The 22,492-nt window shown below is 51.8% G+C and overlaps 1 protein-coding gene across 1 annotated transcript in view; it reads right to left on the reverse strand.

The window, feature by feature from the left end:
* Positions 1 to 22,492, reverse strand: part of HTT (huntingtin) — a 124,421-nt gene that overhangs the window by 79,280 nt on the left and 22,649 nt on the right. The window contains exons 3-12 of the mRNA XM_040237647.1: positions 19,959 to 20,079; positions 18,400 to 18,459; positions 17,944 to 18,023; positions 15,979 to 16,117; positions 11,557 to 11,698; positions 10,748 to 10,926; positions 6,966 to 7,170; positions 5,773 to 5,820; positions 3,133 to 3,213; positions 1,036 to 1,397 (exon numbers count right to left, since the gene is read on the reverse strand). Coding sequence (XP_040093581.1) covers positions 1,036 to 1,397; positions 3,133 to 3,213; positions 5,773 to 5,820; positions 6,966 to 7,170; positions 10,748 to 10,926; positions 11,557 to 11,698; positions 15,979 to 16,117; positions 17,944 to 18,023; positions 18,400 to 18,459; positions 19,959 to 20,079 — 1,417 coding nt within the window. The remainder of the gene's footprint in view (positions 1 to 1,035; positions 1,398 to 3,132; positions 3,214 to 5,772; positions 5,821 to 6,965; positions 7,171 to 10,747; positions 10,927 to 11,556; positions 11,699 to 15,978; positions 16,118 to 17,943; positions 18,024 to 18,399; positions 18,460 to 19,958; positions 20,080 to 22,492) is intronic.

A 22,492-nucleotide genomic window follows, 5' to 3' on the forward strand; every position in this document is an offset into this window, starting at 1 on the left:
CAGTCCCTGCTCGGCATGACGAGAGAAAAGCCTGCAGCAACGAAGGCCCAGCACAGCCAGAAAATAAATAAAAATTAAAGAGAAAAAAACAGGCAAGATGCAAGTTGGTGCAGTAAACCGACGACGGAAACTTCCTCCGCTCACTTAACGTGCTACTGGGCGCAGCACTCTCCCAGCCTCCCCTTCTCCCTGCCTACTGCTCAGTACTCGTCACCCTTTCCTGACTTCAAATCATTTCCCACATCCCCGTTATCGGAGTCATTTCCCACAATCCAGTTACCCTATCTTCTGCTAGGTCTTCTGGGTCTTCTAGCTAAAAACCCCAGTGGTGAGCCCACTCCTCCAACCGAGCCAGTGGAAACCAACTGGGCCGTCAGAAACCACGTCCACGTGACAAGTGGACAGCTGGCAGTGCTCCGTGATGTGTTTCTCAAAGCTTCTGCATTCGCTCCAGCTTAAGAAAAAAATCTTAATAAATAGAACACATTCAGTAGTAGTGAAACAACTGCCAGTAGAAATTGTTTAAATAAAATTGGGCTGTAAAGCTCAGTTTATGCCTGTACCAAACTTCAGAGCACTCCGGAGGGCCTCGTGTCCACTAACTCAGAGACAAGAGGTGCTTAGAGACACGTTCTATAAGATGGACTATGTAGTCAAGGTTCTTGAAAAGTCAGACAGTGTTAAAACAATGCACAGTATTACTGTTATTAATCACACTGCATTAAGACTGCAGATCTGTTAATAACAGGTTCATTAAGGATCTTCACAATAATGACTTACCCTAAACATTTCAAATGCACTTCCTCGCACTCATCAGCTAGCCTAACTTTTGACTCCATGTCCAGCACAAAGGACACCTGCCGCCTCCTCAGGGGAAGGTCTCCGATGGGGCTGAGCTGCCACAGGATCTGAGGTGGAGCCCTCTGCACGCTATTCACAGGCCAGTTGGTTGGACAAACAGGCAGGAGGATCCTGGCCTGGGGCCCCAGGGAAGGCCCCTCTGCAGAAACCGGGTCACCCCCTCTGACCACTTACAATTTCAGAACTGTCGGAAGGGGTCACGGCTGAATCAGGCCCCTCGGTGGTGGTCTGGGAGCTGTCGCTGATGGGCGAGGAGGCCTGGGTCCCGTCGTTCAGGTCCAGGGCGGGGTCGGAAGGGACGGCGCTCATCTGGCTGGAGCTGTTGCTCAGGATGTCCCCCTCGTCCCCGTCGGCGGCGGTGCTCGTCAAGTCACAGGCAGCCAGGTCCACCGAGTCCGTCTGAAGCGTGTGCTGCGACCGGGGCTGCTCGGTGATGATGTCATGACCCGCAGAGTCGGCCGCTGAGCTGGCAGAGCCAGGGGTGGAGACCCCGGAAGAGGCAGCCAGCTCGCCTCCGACCTCACCCTTGACTGAGGCTGCAGACAGAGGAACATTCACTCCTCAAAGGGTCAGCAAGAGCAGGCAACGGGGAACCAAATATTTGCAGAATACCCCCAAATTCACTGTCAGCACCTGATTTAACTGCAAAACTTCCCTAAATACAGTGAAAATATGAACTAGTCAATTTCAAAAGCAAGACAAACAGTGCGTCCTTCAAACATTTTGACTGGATTACTTATCTTTTCCTCTATCACTATGTTGATAAAATAAGGACCACAAGTAGATATTTTTAAATGCTATGAATATTCCCGAGTGGCATTTCACCGCCAGCTCTCAAGTTTGACAAGCGACATTTGTCAAACCACCTCCAGCTCTCAAGCTGCTGCTCCATCCTGAGTACGGAGCAGCATGGAGACTCTGGTGATTCCCTGGCAGCCAGGTTGGAGTACAGGCGGGGCGCTCACAAGAGCTTGGAGCTCGGAGCAAGCAGCGCTCCGGAAGGTGGGCTTTCCATCTTCCCCGATCCCGCTCAAGACTCCTCAGCCAGCCCCACTCCCCTGCAGCATCAAGCTTCCCATCTCCCTAGTCTTCTAACCCCCATTCAGAAAGCCCCACCCTACCTAAGCACCCACACCCGGCGGTGAGCTACGTCTCGCCTGGAGGCCAGGGGGTCAGTGAGCACTTGGGCACATGGATAGCTAATTTTTTTTAATGTTTTAAGTTTATTTTTGTAATTTAAAAAAATCTACCCACTCCAGTACTCTTGGGCTTCCCTGGTCGCTCAGATGGTAAAGAATCAGCCTGCAATGTGGGAGACCTGGGTTTAATCCCTGAGTTGGGAAGATTTCCCTGGAGGAGGGCATGGCAACCCACTCCGGTATTCTTGTCTAGAGAATCCCCATGGACAGGCTCTTCTGTCCATGGGGTTCTATTTTGTAGAATAAACCAGTAAATAATCACCACTGAAAAGTATTCAGACTTTCTTTCCCTGTATTTCAGCCTTATTTTCAGTTACCTAAAAATATTCATTTGGCTAGGGTTATACAGACCAAACCACTCTCGAATGGTCTTCACCTTCTCCGTTTGTCCCTGCGGTCTGTCACGCTGACTGCTTTGTGGACAGTGAAAACCCTGCACCCCAGGAGAACCCTGCTTGACTGCATCTGTGCTCATCCGTGACACTGGCCGGTAATTTTGTTGTGACTGGAGGTTTGTCTGGTTTCAGTTTCAGGGGGATGGTGCCTTCACAGAATGAGTTTGGAAGTGTTCCTTCCTCTGCAATTTTTGGGAACACTTTCAGAAGGATGGGTGTCAACACTTCTCTAAATGTTTGGGAGAATTCAGCTATGAAGCCATCTGATCATGGACTTTGCTGATTGAAAGCTATTATTGATTCAATGTCAATACTGATAACTGGTCTGTTATTTTCCATTTCTTCCTGGTTCAGATCCTCAGACAATTTTTAATCCCATTTTCTTCCTCACAACCCAGGCAATTCATGAGATACTTTACCCACCATTCCCTTCGCAAAAAGACTTACACCCAGGGAGTATGAACCTAATTTTAAAACAGCTTGAAAACAGCATATATTTGATATAGGAAAATATCCTATATAGGAAAATAGCAAATATCTGATCCAAGAAAACACATAGGTAGTGCTTCAAAGTGAACACTTTGAAAGAAGACTCAAGCTGGCTGCACGGCTGCCTCCGAGGATCATGACCCACTGAGGTGCAGGGGGTCAGCGGAGAGGAGCGAGGGGCTCACTACCTGAGAAGGCGGGGCTGCTGCCCTCCGACCTGGACTCCGAGTCGTCTTCCAAGGGTGCCGATTCTCCGAAGAGCACTTTCCCTAGGGAAGGACACAGCAGAGTCCAGAGCGTGCTGAAGGGACAGCTTGGAAGAGCAGACAGACGTGCACTCCAAGGGGAAACGCACGGCACACCCAACTCCGCTCTCAGCCTGTGTCCTTAGTCCTCTAGAGCGCGAGCACAGAACGCAGAGCTAGCCTGCTCAGTGTCATTAACATCAATGAACCTGTGTGGAAAACAGCTGAAAGCAATGATTCTCAATCTGTACCACAAACATTTTAATAATTAATATTAGTTGACTTAAGACTATTGTCAACGTTAAATAATTTATTTACTATTTAACCTTAAAAATGTCAAGTTATAGCTAGAACCCATTCTATTAGCCGCCAGGATATTCACGTCATATCTCCAACAAAAAGTCACTTTTATTATTTTTTAACCTGCTGATAACCAGTACTCAAGTACTGTATGATCTGGGAGGATGGAATAGTATTTCATCTTTAGCAAAATTCTAAAAATACATTTTACAGTTAGTTAACGGTTTCCAAATTATAATACGGAAAAAAGAAAACAACAGTCTTAACATGATTTAAGTGGGATCATTAAATCCTTATGGTTACTTTACATATAAATGTCATTAAATGACACTATCAAAATAATTACTGGCAAGTTCCAATTTCTAACTTCACTCCTCTTCAAAGATTAAATCACAGGTGTGATACTTCCATAAATCTACACTGATGTAACTTTAAAGCCCTTCTCCCATCCAGGAAAAAGCAAAGGAAACTCAAGATCTAGATGAAACTAACACAGCAACTTGGCTTATCTACTAAATAACACAGCCCTTTATCACAGAACAAGTGATTTACCTTGAGAAAGCAAGTAACACTCCAACCTGTGAATTCAGAGTTAACAAAAGCAGCCTCCGTCCTTGGAAACAGCAGTCTGCAAGTCTGTTCCAAGGAGCTCTCCCCACAAGGGGGCAAGGCCAGGCCAGGCCCCCCACCCTCACCCCGATCTGACACCCAACAGCTCTGTCTCTCTCTCTTATATACTGGCAGATTTCACCTGAAAAGAAGGATCTTGCAGCTACGACAGAAAAGTATGCTAAGTGCAGCTCTAAAGGACAACAGCAACACACTCAAAAATGAAAAAGAGCCTGAGCACAAATTCCACATTTCAGCCCTCAAAAAACATCTCAACCTCAACCTGCCATCGCCTCATTGTCAGAAAGAGACCAAGAGACAAGGCAGTGCCAGGGAAATCCGGCCACACGCCTGAAGCCTCCTCCCAGGCCAAGGAGGGAAACACGCCTGAAGCCTCCTCCCAGGCCAAGAGGAGAAACACGAGCTTTCAACAGAAGCCTTTCAGCTTTCAAGAAATCTCAGGGTTTTCCCCAAAATCTCAAACTTGAAAGGATCCCACACCATGATGATCCATGCACGCATGCGTGCAAAACCGCTTCAATCGTGTCTGACTCCATGTGACCCCATGGACCGTAGCACACCAGGCTCCTCTGTCCATGGGGATTCTCCAGGCAAGAATACTGGAGTGGAGTGCCATTTCCTTCTCCATATGATGACCTAAATATTGTTAACTCCAAGTATTCTAGGAAACGTTTACGTAATCCAGCCAGGACTAAAATGTTATTCCTATTAAGATCCCATTCAACACTACAAATAATATTAGGCATTAGGCTGTCTCAATTAAACACTCAAGACATGAAACAGACCAGCATGTTATGTTATATGTAAAAAATTAGCTTGTATATGTCAATTTTAAAAAAAGAAGTCTTTTAGGATTTCAAAATAGAAAACAGCAATAGTTTCCTATGGAAATCTAGAGCAGAGGAAGAAAATAATTGGTGCTGTAAGTACTGATGTGTACCAAAACTTTCAGACCGTATCAGAAGAACTTTGATTAAATAAAAATGATTATATCAGAAAACGTGGGTATGTACAAAGGTAAATATGGCTGAAAAATGACAACCAGGCCCAAATTAACCAAATAACTAACCAAACATTATCCCTGACTAATACCAAACAAGTTTCTTTGGGATGATGAGCTGCCTTTATAAACAGAAAACCCAGAGAAGCAAGAGTCGGCAACTAAATAAAGCTGTGCTGGAAGGCAGCTGCGCCTGTTAGCCTCGCATCGTCCGTGCCTACCTTCCTGCCACAGGACAGAGCTGAAGCCCTGCAAAAAAAGGGCTCTAAGGCCACCACCTGGCCCTTCACAGAAAACCTCTGCTGATCCCTCACCTAAAGCGTGAGAAATTTACAACAGGGAATTCCCTGGAGGTCTGGTGCTGAGCACTCAGTACTCTCACTGCTGGGCCTGGGATCAACGCCTGGTCCCAGAAGTCACATGGTGTGCACCCCACCCCCCAAAAAGAGAGAAATTTACGATAAACCAATTCTGATCCACAAGTAACTTTTGAAGCCACCCAACAGGACTACTTGGGCCTGGTTATCAGATTTCAGCTGCATTTATACACACAATCACCTTGCTGGGAAGAGGCACAGGCATAGCCAACTGCATCAGAGAAATACTGAAAAAGCAGCAAGATTCAAAACAATAATCATTTCTGAAATAATCACCTTTTTGTTTTCTTGAAAGGACAGGGCTGCATGAAGAACCCCCTCCAGCTGTAAGTCACAGAAAATGACAGATGAAAGTACAGTCCCAAGCAGCTGAAATCCAGAAACAATTAGAAAATCTTCAAGCTTGATTCAACTTTAGAAAACACATGAACGTTATTTCCACAGGTGGTGCTTAACCACCATCCTGTAACATAAAAACTGCGTAACTTTAATTTTAATAACTTGAAAATTACATTAGCACTCAAAACTACAGTTCTAAAGATATGACTTAAAATGTCGAAAGAGCTCAAAGTGCATTTAAAAGCCAAACTAAAAACATTAGAAAACCCAGATGATTTGGTCAACCAATAATCAAATCGACATTTTCATTAGACACAGTCATTAGAAATTAGGTCACTGGAGAGCAACCATTTGTCAGGCATGCATCCACAGGGGAAGGACAGCTCAGGACAAAGCCCAGTGGACTGGCACAGCAAGAGATCCTCCATGGGGCTCAGGCAGACACTGTGCCCGCACGAGGCCGCGGGCAGACATCGCAGCCTCCCTGGTCAGTACCGACGGTGAAGGCCACCTCGCCCGCACTGCGACGAGCAGACCCCACGCGCAGGGCCTGGTGCGGCCGGTCCGCAGAGGCCCAGAAGCCTCCGCTGCGCCAGACCCGGCCCAGAGGCTGCCACTCAGGGACCCCTGACTTCCAGCTCCCCGGGGGCCAGTCCGAGTCAAGCAGGGGGCTCTGCAGCAGCAGCATGTGGCGGGGTTAGGGCCGCATAGTGCCCAACAGCACAGGGAAAAAGAGCAAAGCGGGAGAGGAGGGGCCGGGCGAGGAGGGACAGAGGGCTGCCTAGAATCAGGTGGGACTGCAGAGCAGGGCCCAGAGGACAGCAAAGGCCTCGAGGGCCCCAGGAAGACCCCAGGATCCGTCGCAGGCAAACAGCGCCAGCACTGTTACTCTCCGACAGATGAACTGCCACGTGGAGGCGGCCGAGGCCGGGTCAGGAGGCCGGGCGTCTGCGCTGGCCTCACTTCACCCGCCCGCACCGCCCCCCGCCCGTTCCCAGGTGCAGGAGTAAGGACGACACCTGTGTCGCGAGCAACTGAGCCGCCCGTGGCTCACCAGCACCGCGCGAGGTTCAGGAGAGGGCCAGAGTCACGGCAGCGTGGACCCCAGGGTGGCCGTCCGAGCACCCTACCTATCAGCTCCACGATGCTCCCGCTCCGGCTGCGGCCCCCGGGCTCGTCCTTGGCGGCCGCGAGCTGCCGGACGCCGCCCGCCGTGGTCAGTGCGCGCAGGAGCTCAGGTGGCGGGGTTCTGAGGAGCTGCTGCAGCAGCTCCAGGGCCCCGGTCACGACGTTGTGGTCCTGGTGGTGGGTGTAGTGCAAGGTCAGCTCGTACACCTAGGAACAGGAGCACCATGTCACTGCCAGCCGGGGCCCTGGCAACGTGTGCCAGCCTCCAGGCGCTTGGCTTCTGTCTTCTGTTGTGAAAATGTGTGCCTTCTCCCCCTGAACACTTCTCTCTCTCTTCTACCAGTGTAACAATTCGCTTCCATGGTTTTCTAAAGTCCTGGGCTTTTTTCACGGTTATATTAATTCCTTAAAAGTGAGCAGAGCACTCCCACGAGAGGAGAAGCATGGTGATGGAGAGCTCCATCTCCCTGCGCTGGGGACCAGGAAAGGAGAAGCAAGTCCCACACACACCATGCGCACAGACACACAAACCAAGCAAGCAGCGCCGGCCACAGAGACTGAGGAAGGGTTTCCAAAGCTTCTAAAGGCAGCACACCACGCTCTACACTGCGCCACAGTGCGTGAGCAGGACGGGCTTATCCCTTTTCTTCATTAGGGGTGCCAGGTAATGCACAGAGTGCCCAGTCAGATGCGAATTTCAGATGAATGATTCTGAAGTGTAACTGTGAGCCGTGCGACTTCCAGCCTACTGACACAACAAGGTTACTGGTGACTTACTGAAATTCAAGTAACCGGTGCCCTCTATTTTTATTTGCTAAGTTGGGCAGCCCAACCTGTGATATCACAGAAGTAATACATATTTTTTATAACAACAGTATAGCAGTGTATAAGGTAAGTCTCAAAGGTGGCTACTTTGAATCATGTGATGTCTCTGCTTCTTCTGATGGGCACCTCCCAAGTCGAGGTCACACGTCTCTGACCCACAGTCCAGGGCAAACCCGGTCCAGCAGCTGTTCTGCACACAGCTTTCCTGGAACACAGCTGTGCATATACTGTCTGTGGCTGCTCTCCTGCTACGAGCTGGGGAGTTGGCCCATGACCCCCTGCCCTGTGATCAGCTCACAAGCTTAAGCTGTGATTTCTGATCTGTCCGCTCTGAGCAAAGACTCTGCTGACTTCTCAGCCCATGGACGGAGGAAACGCATACCCTGCGCTCCCTGACCTCACCTGCCTCTTCCCAAATTCTGAAGCATAGTCAGTGCTCGCATGTTATTAAGGGCTGCATTACACACTGAGATAGAACTTCTTAAATCAATTGGGCTTTGCCTAGATGTTGAGTCTAAATACTGAATTAAAAAACCAGAATGCACCTCAAAATGTGCACATTAACCTCATTCATGAAGATCTGATGCTTCTGAACTGTGGTGCTGGAGAAGACTCTTGAGAGTCCCCTGGACACTGGAGAGATCAAACCAGTCCATCCTCAAGGAAATCAGTCCTGAGTATTCACTGGTAGGACTGATGCTGAAGCTCCAATACTTTGGCCATCTGATGCAAAGAGCTGACTCATTAGAAAAGACCCTGATGCTGAGAAAGACTGAAGGCAGGAGGAGAAGGGGACAACAGAGGACAAGATGGTTGGACGGCATCACCGATTCAATGGACACGAGTGAGCGAACTCCAGGAGACAGTGAAGGACAGGAAAGCCTGGCGTGCTGCAGTCCATCGGGTCGAAAAGAGTCGGACACGACTGAGCGACTGAACATCATTCACTGCAAAGCCTATTAATGTGACCGGACCCAAGAAGAAAGAACTGTTTCACTATCACTAGTCCTGCGGGAGGCCTGGCGTGCTGCGATTCATGGGGTCGCAAAGTCGGACACGACTGAGCAACTGAAATGAACTGAGTCCTGTATCACTTGAAAGAGAATGCCCCAAGGATAACAGTTAAGTGGGTTCTCTTTTATTATAGTCTCACACTTGCTTAAAATCAGTCAACAATTTGCTCCAACACTGGGTAACAGTTTTCTCTGCTGTACCTTCCTGGTCTTCCCGCCTCACACACACACGCACCTCCCCTTGTTCCAGCTCTCAGTCATGACAATGGTTGCAGGGAGCTCCTTGGACCTCCTGTCTCTATAAAGAATCTGAATGGCCCACTGCGCATGGTCATCTCAGAACTGCTCCCACCACATTCGTGGTTAGCTGTGTTTCCCAGGTTTCAGGGCTTCAGGGTTTTTGCATTTGTTTCTCATTTTGCTAGAATGCATCTTCAAATAATTTTTTTAAAGCATACACAAAAAGAAAAAAAGTGTACATTAAAAGCAAAATGAATTCTTGCATATCTAGAAATATCTGTTTTGCCCAGACTTGCTTAACAGTTTAGTCAGGCCCAGGACTACTTTAAATTCTATTTAAATATACCTAGCCAAACTACATTAGTTAAGTTGAAGTTCTTAACCAAAATTTAATGCAAAATGGCCATCAGTCAAAAGAATACAGATTAGGTATGTTTGAGAGAGAATCTCACCTAGCTTGCTAATGTGACAAGGTGCCATAGCGTTTAATCGCCTTGAAGAAACGTAACTATTAAGGAAGTCGGTAATTAATGAAACACCACCTCCCACAGCCCTTCCCTCAGCCTCCCAGGACTGCTGTTCTCCTAGTTCAGCAGTTTTCCATACACCTCTCACCGCTTCTTCCCCCAGCACCCCAGCTGACCTACGAGAGAGCCTGGACGCCTCTGCTCACCCAGCTCACCCCTGCCCACACACTCTCAATCTCTCACTCTGTGGCCCGGGCGAAGGCTACAGTCCAAAAAGCACTCTTCTCCCAACTTTTTGTCCCTGGTCAAAGCCTACTCAACACAGAGCATCAGCAATTAATGGCCTGTCCACACCCCCCTGCACCATGCACTCTACAGAACACCACACCTCCCACCGTGCTATTTAGTGAATGCCTGCTTGCTTCCCCCACGAGGCCGATGGTCTCCAAACATTTGACTAAGAAGCCTCTTAAAAAAAAAAAAAAATCAGAAAAAAATTCTGAGTATGCAGCCCCAATAATATTTATTCTAAAATCCTGTCTAGGTAGTACTGAACTCAGATATGCATGTTATAAAACGTGCACTGACTCTGATAAGCCTCTTACTCTAGTTACTGGTTTACAGGTAATACAGACACCAAAGAGGACTGTTAATATACACAGTGGAGAGTCAAGTAATAAAAATAAGATTGCCAGGAGTTCCACAGGACTGATGATCTGATTCTTCAAAAAATGAACTCTAAGAGAAACGAGGCACGGAAGGGGACTGAGAGATCAAAGAGACAGACGCCCTTAACAGCCTGCCTCATTCGGATGCTGGTTCCAGAGAGCAGAAGAACAAAGTGACCGGGCTGCGCGGGCGTCTGATGCTAAGAAAATGCTCTTTCCTTCAGGTGTGACAATGGCATTGTCCTTGAAATTAGAAACAAAGAGTCCTCGTCTACAGGGATCCACGCGAAACACCCACAGGTGGCATAACCCAAGGGCTGGGGTTTGTTCCGAAGGGGCTTATGTCATCATCCTGAAAACCTTGTAAGAAACCCCTTCATTTTCCTCTGCTGTCACACCACACAAAGGTCGAGGACCTGGAGTCATGACCGAGGGTCTGAGCCAGCAGGTCCAGCTCCAGAGTCCACACTCGTAACTCTCTGTTCTCCATTCTGCTGCTTCTCTTCCAAAGGAGCCGAGAACGCTGGTCCTGTCTGCACAGGCACCGGAGTGAAGCTCGGGGGCTGCCTACCTGGACGAGCTGCTCCGTCGAGGGAGAGACCTCCATCTCTTTCCGCGTCACCCCAAAGCTGCCTTTCAGGCTCGTGTCCTTCACCTGCTGCTGCAGCAGGGGCACCAAGTACCTCAGCGCGAGCAGGACGCCGAGGATCAGGAGGGTGGGGCGCTCCTCCTCCACGGGGACCAGCAAACCTACAGAGGCAGCAGCGAGACTGTGTCACAGCGGACCCGCTGCTGGGAGCCCACAGCACCCTCTGCTAACAGGAAAAGACCCGAGCAGCACCCTGAGGCCGGGGGGACGCAGATGGCACAAGTATCACTACAGAAAAGCACGGGGCCGCGAGCAGAGACCCAGGGGCGCCGCTGGGGAGCACTTGGCCCCCGGCTCAGCGGGGCCCCGCACAGCGAGGGAAGCCAGGCAGCTCTCTTGCATCCGCCACCTGCCGGGACGGGTTCCTGCCACCACTCCAGGGCGGGAGGCCCGGGCAGCAGGCCTACAGCCGTCCAGATGGCCCTGCGGCTCGGGCTCCCTGCACCCAGGGCCTGTACAGAGGCTGTGCGGTGTGCAGCCTGGAGGGCCAGTCCCAGGAAGGCTCCCGCCCCGTCCCACCCCACCAGGCGCATCCTCACTGCTGCCCCAGGGAGGAGGGCGGGGAGAGGCTTCCCCAGGCCTCACGCCGCCCCGGTGGTGCGCCTGCACACTTCCCTGTTGGCCAGGCTGAAGGACCCCATCAGGAAGCTGAAGAATTTCAAAGGCCTATCTTGGGAAGATGCCAGGGGCCCCCACACCTCAGGGTGAGGCGCTGGCTGGCCAGGCCTCACCTAGGAGCACGCTGAGCAGCCAGCTGTAAAAGTACTGCGTCCTCCTGGAGTGCTGGCAGATGCTGACCACTGAGCCCGCCGCCGTCCGCCGCACGGTTGGGGAGCTGGACTTCAGGTTCGCGATGAAAGCCTTCAACAGAACCTGTGGAAGGCAAACCCAAGTGGGCAGAAGATAAGGCTCCTGGGAAACTCAGCACGTATTTCAGAGAAGCATGACCTGCTCCAAATTCTCACAGAGTATAGAGCGTTAACCACTGGAGACTTTCCCAGAGCTGAGTGGAAGCCCCTCGACTGTGAGACGCCTCATAGCAGCCTGCTATGCGTGTGTGCAGACTCTCCAGCTCCTTATGAGCCGCAGGGAGGACCCTGCTCAGCATCTCCGCCCCTACATGAGAGCGAGAGCCTTCATTTCTGCAGAACACGTCCCTGCAAGGTCTGCGGCGAGGGCCAGGGAGATCCCACTGCTGCTCAGCTGCTCCGTTGTGTCCCACTCTCTGCGACCCCCTGGACTGCAGCCCACCAGGCTCCTCTGTCTGTGGGATTCTCCAAACAAGAACACTGGAGTGGGGTGCCATTTCCCTCTCCAGGGGATCTTCCCGACCCAGGGATCGAACTCACGTCTCCTGTGTTGCAGGCAGATTCTTTACCACTGAGCCACGTGGGAAGCCCAGGGTGAGTGAGGAGTGGTATGTAAGATAAACGTAATTTTTAAAAAAAAATCAACAAATAATGAAGTCCAGGAGGAGAACACCTAAATGACAGCTTGTCAACTTGCTACGAAAGCCACTAAGAGACACTCTCAGGCCTGGAAATGTGCAATACAGCTGAACTGAGACCACACACTCACAGTTATCGTCCTAAGAAACCAGAGAAGACTTTGTTGCTGTGCCTCCAAAGGACACAGTGCTATACTTCTAACGATGCCCATTTAAGTCTCCACAAAAATATCCAAAGAATGAAGGGAGCGACTACGCAGCTGCATGCGCTTGGTGACTATGCCACTTCAGAACGTCTATCCCTATCACTCGGAGCAGTGACCTGGCCCTGTTCCTGCTGGGTGCGTGAGGAGCACGGCTGAGCAGTCAGAGATACGCAGACGCCACCGGGGAAGGTCTGCCTGTCGGCGAACGAGCACAAGTCAGCAGGGCAGCATCCGTCTTATAAACGAGCTTCTCCCCAACAGCGTGGCTAGCACTAGCTGGTTCTCAGGGCTCTGACACGCTGTGAATTCACTGACACTCTGTGAATTCCCAGATTAGGGCTCTGGAACCAGAGAGGGGAGGACCAGCCACACGACACCCCCAGGAGACCACGGCCAACAGTTTCTCCTCAGAGACGACACCTGGAGAGAAACCGCTCAACCTACTTCTGACACACTCTGAGCTCCAAACAGAGAGCATCTTAAAGAACTCCTTTCAGTGAGATCACACACACACAGCATCATGGAAACAGTAGGTTGAGACTCATCCTGACCAGTCCACACTTCTAAGCAGAATGAAGACTAAACATCACTGTGACGCGTCAGCCCACGCTGAACCTCAAGTCTGGAACAATAATAAAGCGGAATCTGCGAGCTCCAGGCAGCGTTCTTGGGTCCAAATCCCACAGTCCTGAGAAAGCCTTGTAAGAGCAGCTGGTGGGAGGTCCCCGCACCATCCTTAAAGGTCTTCTCATGCGGAGGAGGAAGCGTACTAGACAGTAGGGTAAGAGAGCTCCAGTCTTCCAGACACAGACAGGATGTGTATTTAAGAGCACTTCAGAAGGAAAGAGACACGAAAGCCATTCCACTCTGGAGCCAAGAGCACTTGAGGGAACGGAAACGGAAGCTCGACCAAACGTGGCAGCAAAGCGCACTCAGCAAATGACATCACTGAAAAGCGCTGACGCTCCAGTCCGGCGGGACGGGGAGCTGCCGCGATCGCCCGCGCCACCGATGATGAGCTGTGAGCTGGCACAGCGCTTGGCACAGCTCTCTGCGGTGTCTGCCGAAGTGGAAGCATCCACACTCACACCCGACAGCTGCGGTTCCAGGTGTCACAACCCGTGTTCCAGGAGACCCGCGCAAGAACGGCGCAGCAGCGTTCGGGACACCAGCACTCAGACAACCCCCGGACCAGGGCCCAGATGCGGTAAAAGGGCCGGCTGCGGCACACTCACCCAAGGGAATGCCCACAGCTCCAGAAACCACAAGATCCAGTGACACACACGGCGACAGGCAGGACTCTCACGAGTTTAGTGCTGCGCAGAGGAGGCCGGGCCACGCGCCACAAGGCCCTCCACGGCCGCGGCTTACACGCTGCGGCTTACGCGCCGCAAGGCCCTCCACGGCCGCGGCTTACACGCTGCGGCTTACGCGCCGCAAGGCCCTCCACGGCCGCGGCTTACACGCTGCGGCTTACGCGCCGCAAGGCCCTCCACGGCCGCGGCTTACACGCTGTGACTTACATGCCGTAAGGTCCTCCACGGCCGCGGCTTACACGCTGTGACTTACACGCCATAAGGTCCTCTACGGCTGTGGCTTACCCACTGTGACTTACACACCGTAAGGTCCTACACAGCTGTGGCTTACACGCTGTGACTTACATACCGTAAGGTCCTCCATGGCTACAATTTAAAGACAGACCCTCTGGCATTAGACGGCAGGCCAGTGTGACCAGCCCTGGGGAGGAAGGAGGGAACGCAGACAGGGAGGGCTGGCAGAGGCCGCCGGTGCCGCTAACGTTGCACGTGCAGACCCGGGCGGTGGCGCAAGCACGGGCTCGCTCTATGGCCCCAGCTGAGGAGGCACGTGTCGCCCACGTGCTATGTCTGCATTCCACGTCAGCCAAAGAAAAGCCCGAGAGTCTCCAAACCTAACACAGCAGGGCCCCGTCAGCAGCTTCTGATCAAACATGCTGGGTCAGACCCGTGGACCTCTACCGCGCAGACACCCCACAGGAACCTGGGCACAAGGTGTCACAGGCATGAACTCACAAGGGTGAAAAGAGCAGGGCAGGGGCGATGGCAGACGAGAGGCACTTGCAAATGTGGAAGCTGGACGGCAAACAAGAGGAAACTGAGTGAGCAGCGGCCCCCAGAAGGCGCTCCCGCACGAGCTTGTTTAGGCGCTGGGGAGAAGGACCGAAAGCCACCGCCCAAAGCAAGCCCAGCCACAGAGCTCTATGGAGAGCTCGGTGAGGGGGCCCAGAGACCCGTGAGCGTAGCCTGGGCCTGGGGACAGACAGCCGTGCACCAGGCTGCTCCCGGGCGGACTGCCGCGGCCCCCTCCCACCCAGACAGCTCGGGACGTGGGCGCCGCTCCCCATCTCCCGCAGGGGCGGGATCCCGGAGAGGCCGCCAGAGCAGAGGACGGACGCCAGCAGAGAGAGAAGAGAGAAGCTGAGGGAAAGTCTGCCCCCTGACCAGTGAGACTGTCCGCACAGCCCCTCTCTAGCAGTAAGCCTAGAGAGAAGGGGACCCGGCGCTGGCAAGCAGGCCTCTGACGGGGGCCAAGACATTGTAGGACAGACCCAAGGAGCCCACCAGGCTGCAGTGGCGGCCAGAGGACCCACAACGGCCAGGGGAGGAGCCAGGGCCCGGTAACCAGCCATCGCGCGTGCAAACGCAGAGACACGCCTTCAAGCTTCTGCAAGGCATGACAAGGTGGAGAGCGCCAGAGAGTAATAAGCACACGAAAAAGAGGCAACTGCTGACTCCAGAAACACCGAAACACTATACAGAGAAACGTAAGCACAGCGCAGAGCAGGACTAGCTATGACCACTACTCAGGCGTAGTGACGGGCACACGGAACACGTGCTTCACTGGGGCGGAAAGACGGGAGAGGGTTAGAGCTAAACGCATCCTCTCCACTGTAAAATACACAAGTAAAAAAACCCAAAATCTGCAATGTAAGCATGCCATTTAGAAATGTCGAGGGAAGTACCGAGAGAACTCTGGCCCAGGACTGGCCCACTAAGAGAAGGTCAGGACTCTTGGCAACCCTCAGAGCGAGTGCCAGGACACAATGGACAGGACGAGAGAGAGGGGCTGAAGACTGCCACTGCGGCACAAACAAACAGGAAGGCTGAGTGGTGCCCCAGCTGCGGGCACGCACACCCAGAGGACGCCGTTGGGGTGCCGGCTCCGCCTGCAGTTCAGGGACCGCCGCTTGGCCTCAGTCAGGCTAGGCAGTCAAGCCTGGACACCAAAACCAGTCTGCTCTGGCAAAATGCCTTTTGAATTTGCTTCTATAAACTGTCTCCCTGCTCAACTTTTCACCCCACAGTAAGAAGGCAGAAGGGGAAAGAGGCCCTTTGTGTGCCTTTAAGAATTCAAAGAATTATAATCCAAATTATGACGCACTCTCAAATGCCTGTCTATGCAAAAGCGCAACTCCCACTAAGACTCATTCACACGCTTGTGACTTGAGGCAACACTCGTACCTTAATCTCATTGTCGTTCGCAAAGTTGCCAAAAGAAGCCATAATTTTAGGGATCGCTGCGGCCAGCGTCTCCTGGACGGACTCCTCGGGTCTCTTGCTTGTGCGCGTCAGGCAGGGCAACAGGTTCACCAGGTACGGCCTGCAGTGGGAGAGGAGCACCCGTTACTCTCCCAGGTCCACCTCAATGAGGAACACGAGCGACCAGCTCAGGGCCTGTCAGGCAAAAGCCGGTGTCTATATGCAAGAGTCCTTCCTGGAGAAGAGACAAACCTCAGCAGGAAGACTCAGTGCAGACGAATCAATAGCTTGTTTTAAAAATTCTCTGCAGTAAATTATCACAGCTATTAAAACAGTCAGATTTCAGATGAGAAAGTGACAGAAAGAAAGCACTGAGAAATGAGAATGGCACTTTCTTGATCAGGGAGGGCTGCACAGCTCTTCTCTGAGCATCCACAGAGTAAGGCCTTGGTGAGAAGCCCCTGAAAGAGCAGCAGGCAGTGAGGGGCTGGAGAGCAGCAGTCCCAGGACAGGTGCGCTGAAGCCGCGGGCACGCTGGGCGCAGGCAGGGCGCCCTCTAGAGGCAGAGACAGGCAGCAAGCAGGCGCACCCCTGGGAGGGGGCACCCCTGGGACGGCACAGGGAGGGAGCCGGGCCCTCCGAGAAAGAGACGGATGACCCAAGGGGAGAGCATGCCAGACATCAGAAGGACACACGCTCGGCTTCTCAGAGAAGCCACGGGGGCCAGTGAGTCAACAATGTCTGAGGGGAAGGGGACTCTGGGGCCAGGTATCCCTGGGCCTCGTACGGAGTCTGGACTTGTCTGAGCAGCCATGGGAAACGAGTGGCAAGTTCGAGCAACGGAACGGCATGGCCCGATCATAGTTTTCAAGGTCACTTTGGCTTCTATGTGGAAAACCTGGGGCGTGTTGCTTCAGAAACATATTAAGAAGTTTTCAAACTAAGGATAGTAAAGGAGCAAGGTTATATAGAGAGATCCCCCAGCGACTGTATGTCCACAGTCGTGTAAGATTAGCATCACACTCTGACCCCGTGGAACAGACAGATCATTGTTTGGTGTCAAAGGAGAGGGTCTCTGCCACTCCACCAGTTCCGCAGGGACAGAGCCAAGGCATCCATGGACGTCAGCATGTCTTGCCGGTCACAGAGACGAGAAAGGAGTTAAAACTGTGGTCCTTCCTTTGGTTTTCAATCCATTAAGAAAGAGAGACACAGATGTAAAGAACAGACTTTTGGACTATATGGGAGAAGGCGAGGATGGGATGGTTTGAGAGAATCATGTATAGCTGAAACACGTACATTACCACATGTGAAAACAGATGACCGGGCAAGTTCGATGCGTGAAGCAGGGCGCTCAAAGCCGGTGCTCTGGGACAACCCACGGGACGGGGAGGGAGGGGCGGGGGAGGGGGGTTCAGGATGGGGACACATGCACCCGTGGGCGATTCATGTTGACATATGGAAAGAACCACCGCAACGTTGTGAGGGAATTGTCCTCCAATTAGAATAAACTAATGAATTAAAGAAAAAGGTACAGTCGTATCAATCAGTCAAAACTTTCTTCAGACTGCGCATTTCTAACCCATGTGATAGACAGACATGGTTTTCTGTAGTCGCCACGCTGAGCAGCAGGGAGGCGGCGCGCAGTCTGCGCTAGCAGACCCCGCAGCGGGCTGGGCCCCCGGCAGGACAACAGGGACGCCCCGCTGCGCCGGGACGCTGGCTCCTGCATCCCTCGGGGAGGGAGGGGCAGAAAACGAGCCCCAGTGCGAGCACTTCTGAGCCTCGGCTGCTGTAGGACAGGAAGCGGCGCGGGGCTGCAGCGGGAGGAGGCGGCGGCGGCTTCAGGCAGTGGGGGCGGGGAAGACCTCCGGAGGAGCGGCTTTGGAGCCGAGCCGCCCCGACCAAACCCGCAGTAACAGCGATGACCCAGTGCGTCCACTTCACCTGCATTTCTGAGGCCGGACCAGGTGAGCCAGCTCGGCAAACCTCCAGAGGGCAGCGCGCAGGCTCCGCGGGGCGCCGTTCTGAGGAGAAGAGCGAGAGTCACGCGGAGGAGCCGAGGCCGCAGCGCCCGCAGGCCCTCACCCACGGGAGTGCCCCCCGCGGCTCGCTCCCAGCTCTCGAGAAAAGGCCACTCAGTGCACCTGCTTTTGCGATTTCAAGGCTTAATGGGATGAAAGTTCTAAAGATCTTTTTCTTAAAACTACCATTTTAAGTCCCATCTCATCTAATAAGTAACGAGGAGCAACTTTCTGAGGAAAAGTAAAACAAGAGTCTACTTTACCAAACAGCATTTGTTTCCTTCTAACATTTTTACTTATCAAATAAAAGAAAATTTCATACACTGCTCAATACAGTGGATCAACAGACTTTTTTCAATAATGAAAAACAAAAACCCACCTTTTTAATTTCCTTATAGAGTTCTAGTTGCAACCTCGGAAGATTAGAATCCATCAAAGCCTACAACAAAACACAGGAGATCTGTCACAGAAGACACGTTCTACTAGCAGTTCCAAGAGTGACGGTGGAGGGCAGGGAGGCCTGGCGTGCTGCGGTCCACGGGGCCGCAAGGGTCGGACTCGACCGGGTGACTGAGCAGCAGCAGCGTAGCAGCTCTACAGGAATCTGAAGGCGACTGGAATCAATTTTGACGCAAAGGAGAATATAACAGCACCTAAGCTGGAAACTTGCTCATTAGGAAAGAAGTATATGTATGCAGGAAGCTACCAACTAGACACAGGTCATTCACCATAATATTTAAAAGGGAAGGAAAAGAATATTCATTACAATCGAATACTACATAATATCAAAATTAAATGGTAGATAATTCAAATTCACTCTAAAGCTCTCATGTTCAATTAAAGTACATCTTTTAATCATTAAAGCACATTCTTTAATCATCATTTTTAATGATGATCCAACATGAGCAATGGCCTGGAGTCTGCAAAGCCAGCAGGGCAGGAGGTGGATACCCAAGGTCAGAGCCCTGATTCTGGCATGGGAACACTCCTCTCCACGAAGAAGCCACATCCTTCCCAAAGGTCTGGTCCTCCCATGATGCACGGGCGCTCCCCACCTCAGGGCCCCAGCGACACACAAATCTGCTGGAACCACAGGCTCCTCAGAGCCCTGCCCCTGTGCCTCGATTATAAGTCAAACCAACAAAACGGCCACACGGGCAACTTCAACCCAGAAGTAATGGCTGATGGTAACCAGCAGCAGGGATACAGAGTCCACATTGGAGAGGGCTCCAACGAGGAGAAGGGCAGAGCGAGGAAAACAAGGGCAGTTTCCCAAAGCAGCAAGAACTACGAAAGAAGAACTTCATCTTCAATGCCAGCAGAAAACAGGAAAAGGGAAAAGTGGATTAAAGCTACAGTGATCCTGGGCACAGACTCTGCACTGGGAAAGCCTGAGCAAAGAGGACAGGCGCCCCCGCACTCCCCACCTCACCTCCCACCCAGGTGGCTCTGGCTTTCTGGCTTCACCAACCTTTTCTGAGAACTCCTATCTCCTATCTCAAACCAACTCCAGCCAGAATGCCAGCCAAGTGACCAGGGAAGGCACATCCTTCCCTGTGAAGAGTCCTGCCTGACCCTGGACTTGGGGGACGAAGACATCAACAGCGGACCCCACTGCCCATCCCCCTGCCGTCGCGGGGCCTCGCAGTTTCTCAGCAGAGGGACACTCGGTCCAAGGGTCCCCAGTGGTCACCGTCAGCGCCCATCCCTGACCTACGCCCTGTGCAGGCATGAGAGGAAACCCGTGCCCTTTGAGTGGGCAGGTACAGGCAGTACCCTGGCAGACACTAGAGTGCCTCCAAACCACACACTATTAGATTAAAAAGTGCAGCGGCCCTACAGGACTCCGCTGCTCAGAACAAAAGAACGCCAAGCTACGGTTCCTCCTCTTAGCCACAGTGACTGTGTCTCAGAGGACGCCGTCCAGGGGGTGCTTACTTTTATGACTTTGTTGAGGCATTCGTCAGCCACCATCCTGACATCTGACTCTGCGTCGTCACTGCACAGCAGAAAAAGTTCCATAGCGATGCCCAGAAGTTTCTGAAATTCTGGAGAATTTCTAAGTGAAAAAAGAAGAAAGACTGTCACCGCCAAGAGGAGACAGGACGATGAAACGCAGGTAAGTTTCTGGTATCCTGTGTGGGGTTCTGGAACAGAAAAAGCATGTTAGACACACAAATAAAATTCATTTTAATAATATATTTCATTTAACCCAATGTATCAAAAATATTACTTCAACATATAATCAACATGAAGAAATCAGTGTGCTAAAGAACAATCTTTTTTACAGCACATCTGAGTTCAGACACAAAATTTTCATCAGAAATATTTTATTTGGGGGCGTCCGTGGTGGTCCAGTGGTTAAGAGTCGCCTGCCAATGCAGGGGACACGAGTTCACCCCCTGGTCCGGGAAGATTGGGAGGCTCCCACATGCCGCGGGGACAGCTAAGCCCGTGCACCACGACGCTGAGCCCGAGCGCAGCAACGAGAGAGGCCCGAGAAGGAAGGGAGACCCAGCACGGCCAAAACTAAGTAATTAAATGCATCTTTAAAAGAGAGAGAGAGAAGGAGACAGAAATACTAGTATAGTGGTTCCATAAAATTCACAGCTGAAAAAGCAGGTAACTAGGAGATAACCTGGAGCTCTGATGCACAGCTTGGTGACTGCAGTCAGCAATACTGCATTTTAAACTTCAAAGCTGCTAAGAGACTAGCTCTTTACTGCTCTCAACACACAGAAAGGAATGACAGCGACACGACAGAGGTGCTGGCGAACACGAGTGCCGCAGTGCATCGCACCAGCGCACCAGGCCAGGCTCCCGGTGTCGTGCGCCCGTCCTATCGCAATTTTTAAAAAAGAAACAAAGTAGGTTTATATACAACTTCTAACCACGCTTTTAAGACACTCTCCAATAACTACATCAGGGGACAGGGGAGCCTGGCGTGCTGCAGTCCATGGGGTCACAAAGCGTCAGACGTGACTTAGCGACTGAACAAGTGACAAGGACGGGGTCTGCCTCCTGGCTAAAGCAGCCGATCAGGATAAAATGCAGGGAACTGTGGTTTTCAAGGCATCAGGTATTAGGCATCTCTGGATAAATGGAAAGCTACTGCGATGAGCCTCAGGATTTCCCCAGATGACTGCCTGGAGGGGATTTCCCAGTGAGGACATGGAGAGGGGAAACCCAGGAGAGCCCACGGTTGCTGAGACAGGGGACAGCTGATGCCTCAGCAGGCAGGGTGGCTGGGCCCGTGGGGGGAAGACCAGAGAGGGGCAAGCTGCACAGAGAGACCCTGAGACACGCGCAGCCCTCAAGTCTCAGCTGAGTCTTGCTGCAGAGTGGCCTGGGGCTGCAGGCAGAGTCAGCTGGAGGGGCTGGAGGAAGCAGCTGCTGAAACTCCAAGAGTGGGAAGAGCTCCTGCTCTTCCAGCCAGAGGGGAAACCTCATCCTTCTGGCGCCTTGGGTCGGCTGCTCAGGAAGGTTTGCCTTCACAACAAGGCTAAGCTCAGCCCTAGGTGAGACGCTATTCTGATCCTGCCTGCAGGCAGAACCCAGGACGGTCCTAATCCTTCAGAGCAACATAGCTGCATTCCAGGGCAAGCTTCAAGAACGTCAGATTTCAAAAGTGTATAGCACCCAGCAAGATAGAAGTTATAAGGTCTGGGATCTGATCAGAAATAGTCAGGAATGCCAAGAAGCAGGGAAACATGATCAACAGTGAGAAAAATAACTGAAGCTGACCCAAACAATATTTAATCCAAAAGGCAAAAACGGAAAAAGGGCAAATAAAGAGCATATGGGCCAAACAGGGAAGTCATAGCACAGTGGCATATTCAAACCTAGCTTCAGGGACTTTTCTGGTGGTCCGGTGACTAAGAATCCACCTTCTAATGCAGGGGACATGGGTTCAATCCCTGGTCAGGAAGCTAGGATCCCACGTGTTGCAGGACAGTTAAGCCCAAGTGCCACAGAAGAGCCTGTGCACTGCAGCTGAGACCCCCTGAAGCCAAAAAAATAAAAAATAAACCTAGTTATATCAATAATGACAGGAAATATAAAAGATTTTTCAGATCAAATAAGACCCAATATTTGCTGCCTACAAAAATACATTTTAAACATAAAGATTCACACAGGTTAACAGTAAGACAATGGAAACAGGTTCACCATGTTGGCCCTAAACAGATAGAAGCTGATATTACCATCAAGTGAAAGTGAAAGTCGCTCAGTCTTTGCAACCCCAGAGCCTGGCAGGGCCTGCAAGCTCGGAGCTGGGAGGAGTGCCCCCATGGTGGCCTTGGGCTACCAAAGGCTAACTAGGAAGTGTGGAGATGCGCTCATTCTGTGGGATATGATGAACCTGTCGTCGTTGTTCAGGCGCTCAGTCCTGTCCGACTCTTTGCAACCCCGTGGACTGTGGCACGCCAGGCTCCCCTGTCCTCCACTCTCTCCCAGAGTTTGCTCAAACTCAT

This window comes from Oryx dammah, unplaced genomic scaffold (assembly GCF_014754425.2).
Source record: "Oryx dammah isolate SB20612 unplaced genomic scaffold, SCBI_Odam_1.1 HiC_scaffold_3, whole genome shotgun sequence".
Lineage (NCBI taxonomy): Eukaryota > Metazoa > Chordata > Mammalia > Artiodactyla > Bovidae > Oryx > Oryx dammah.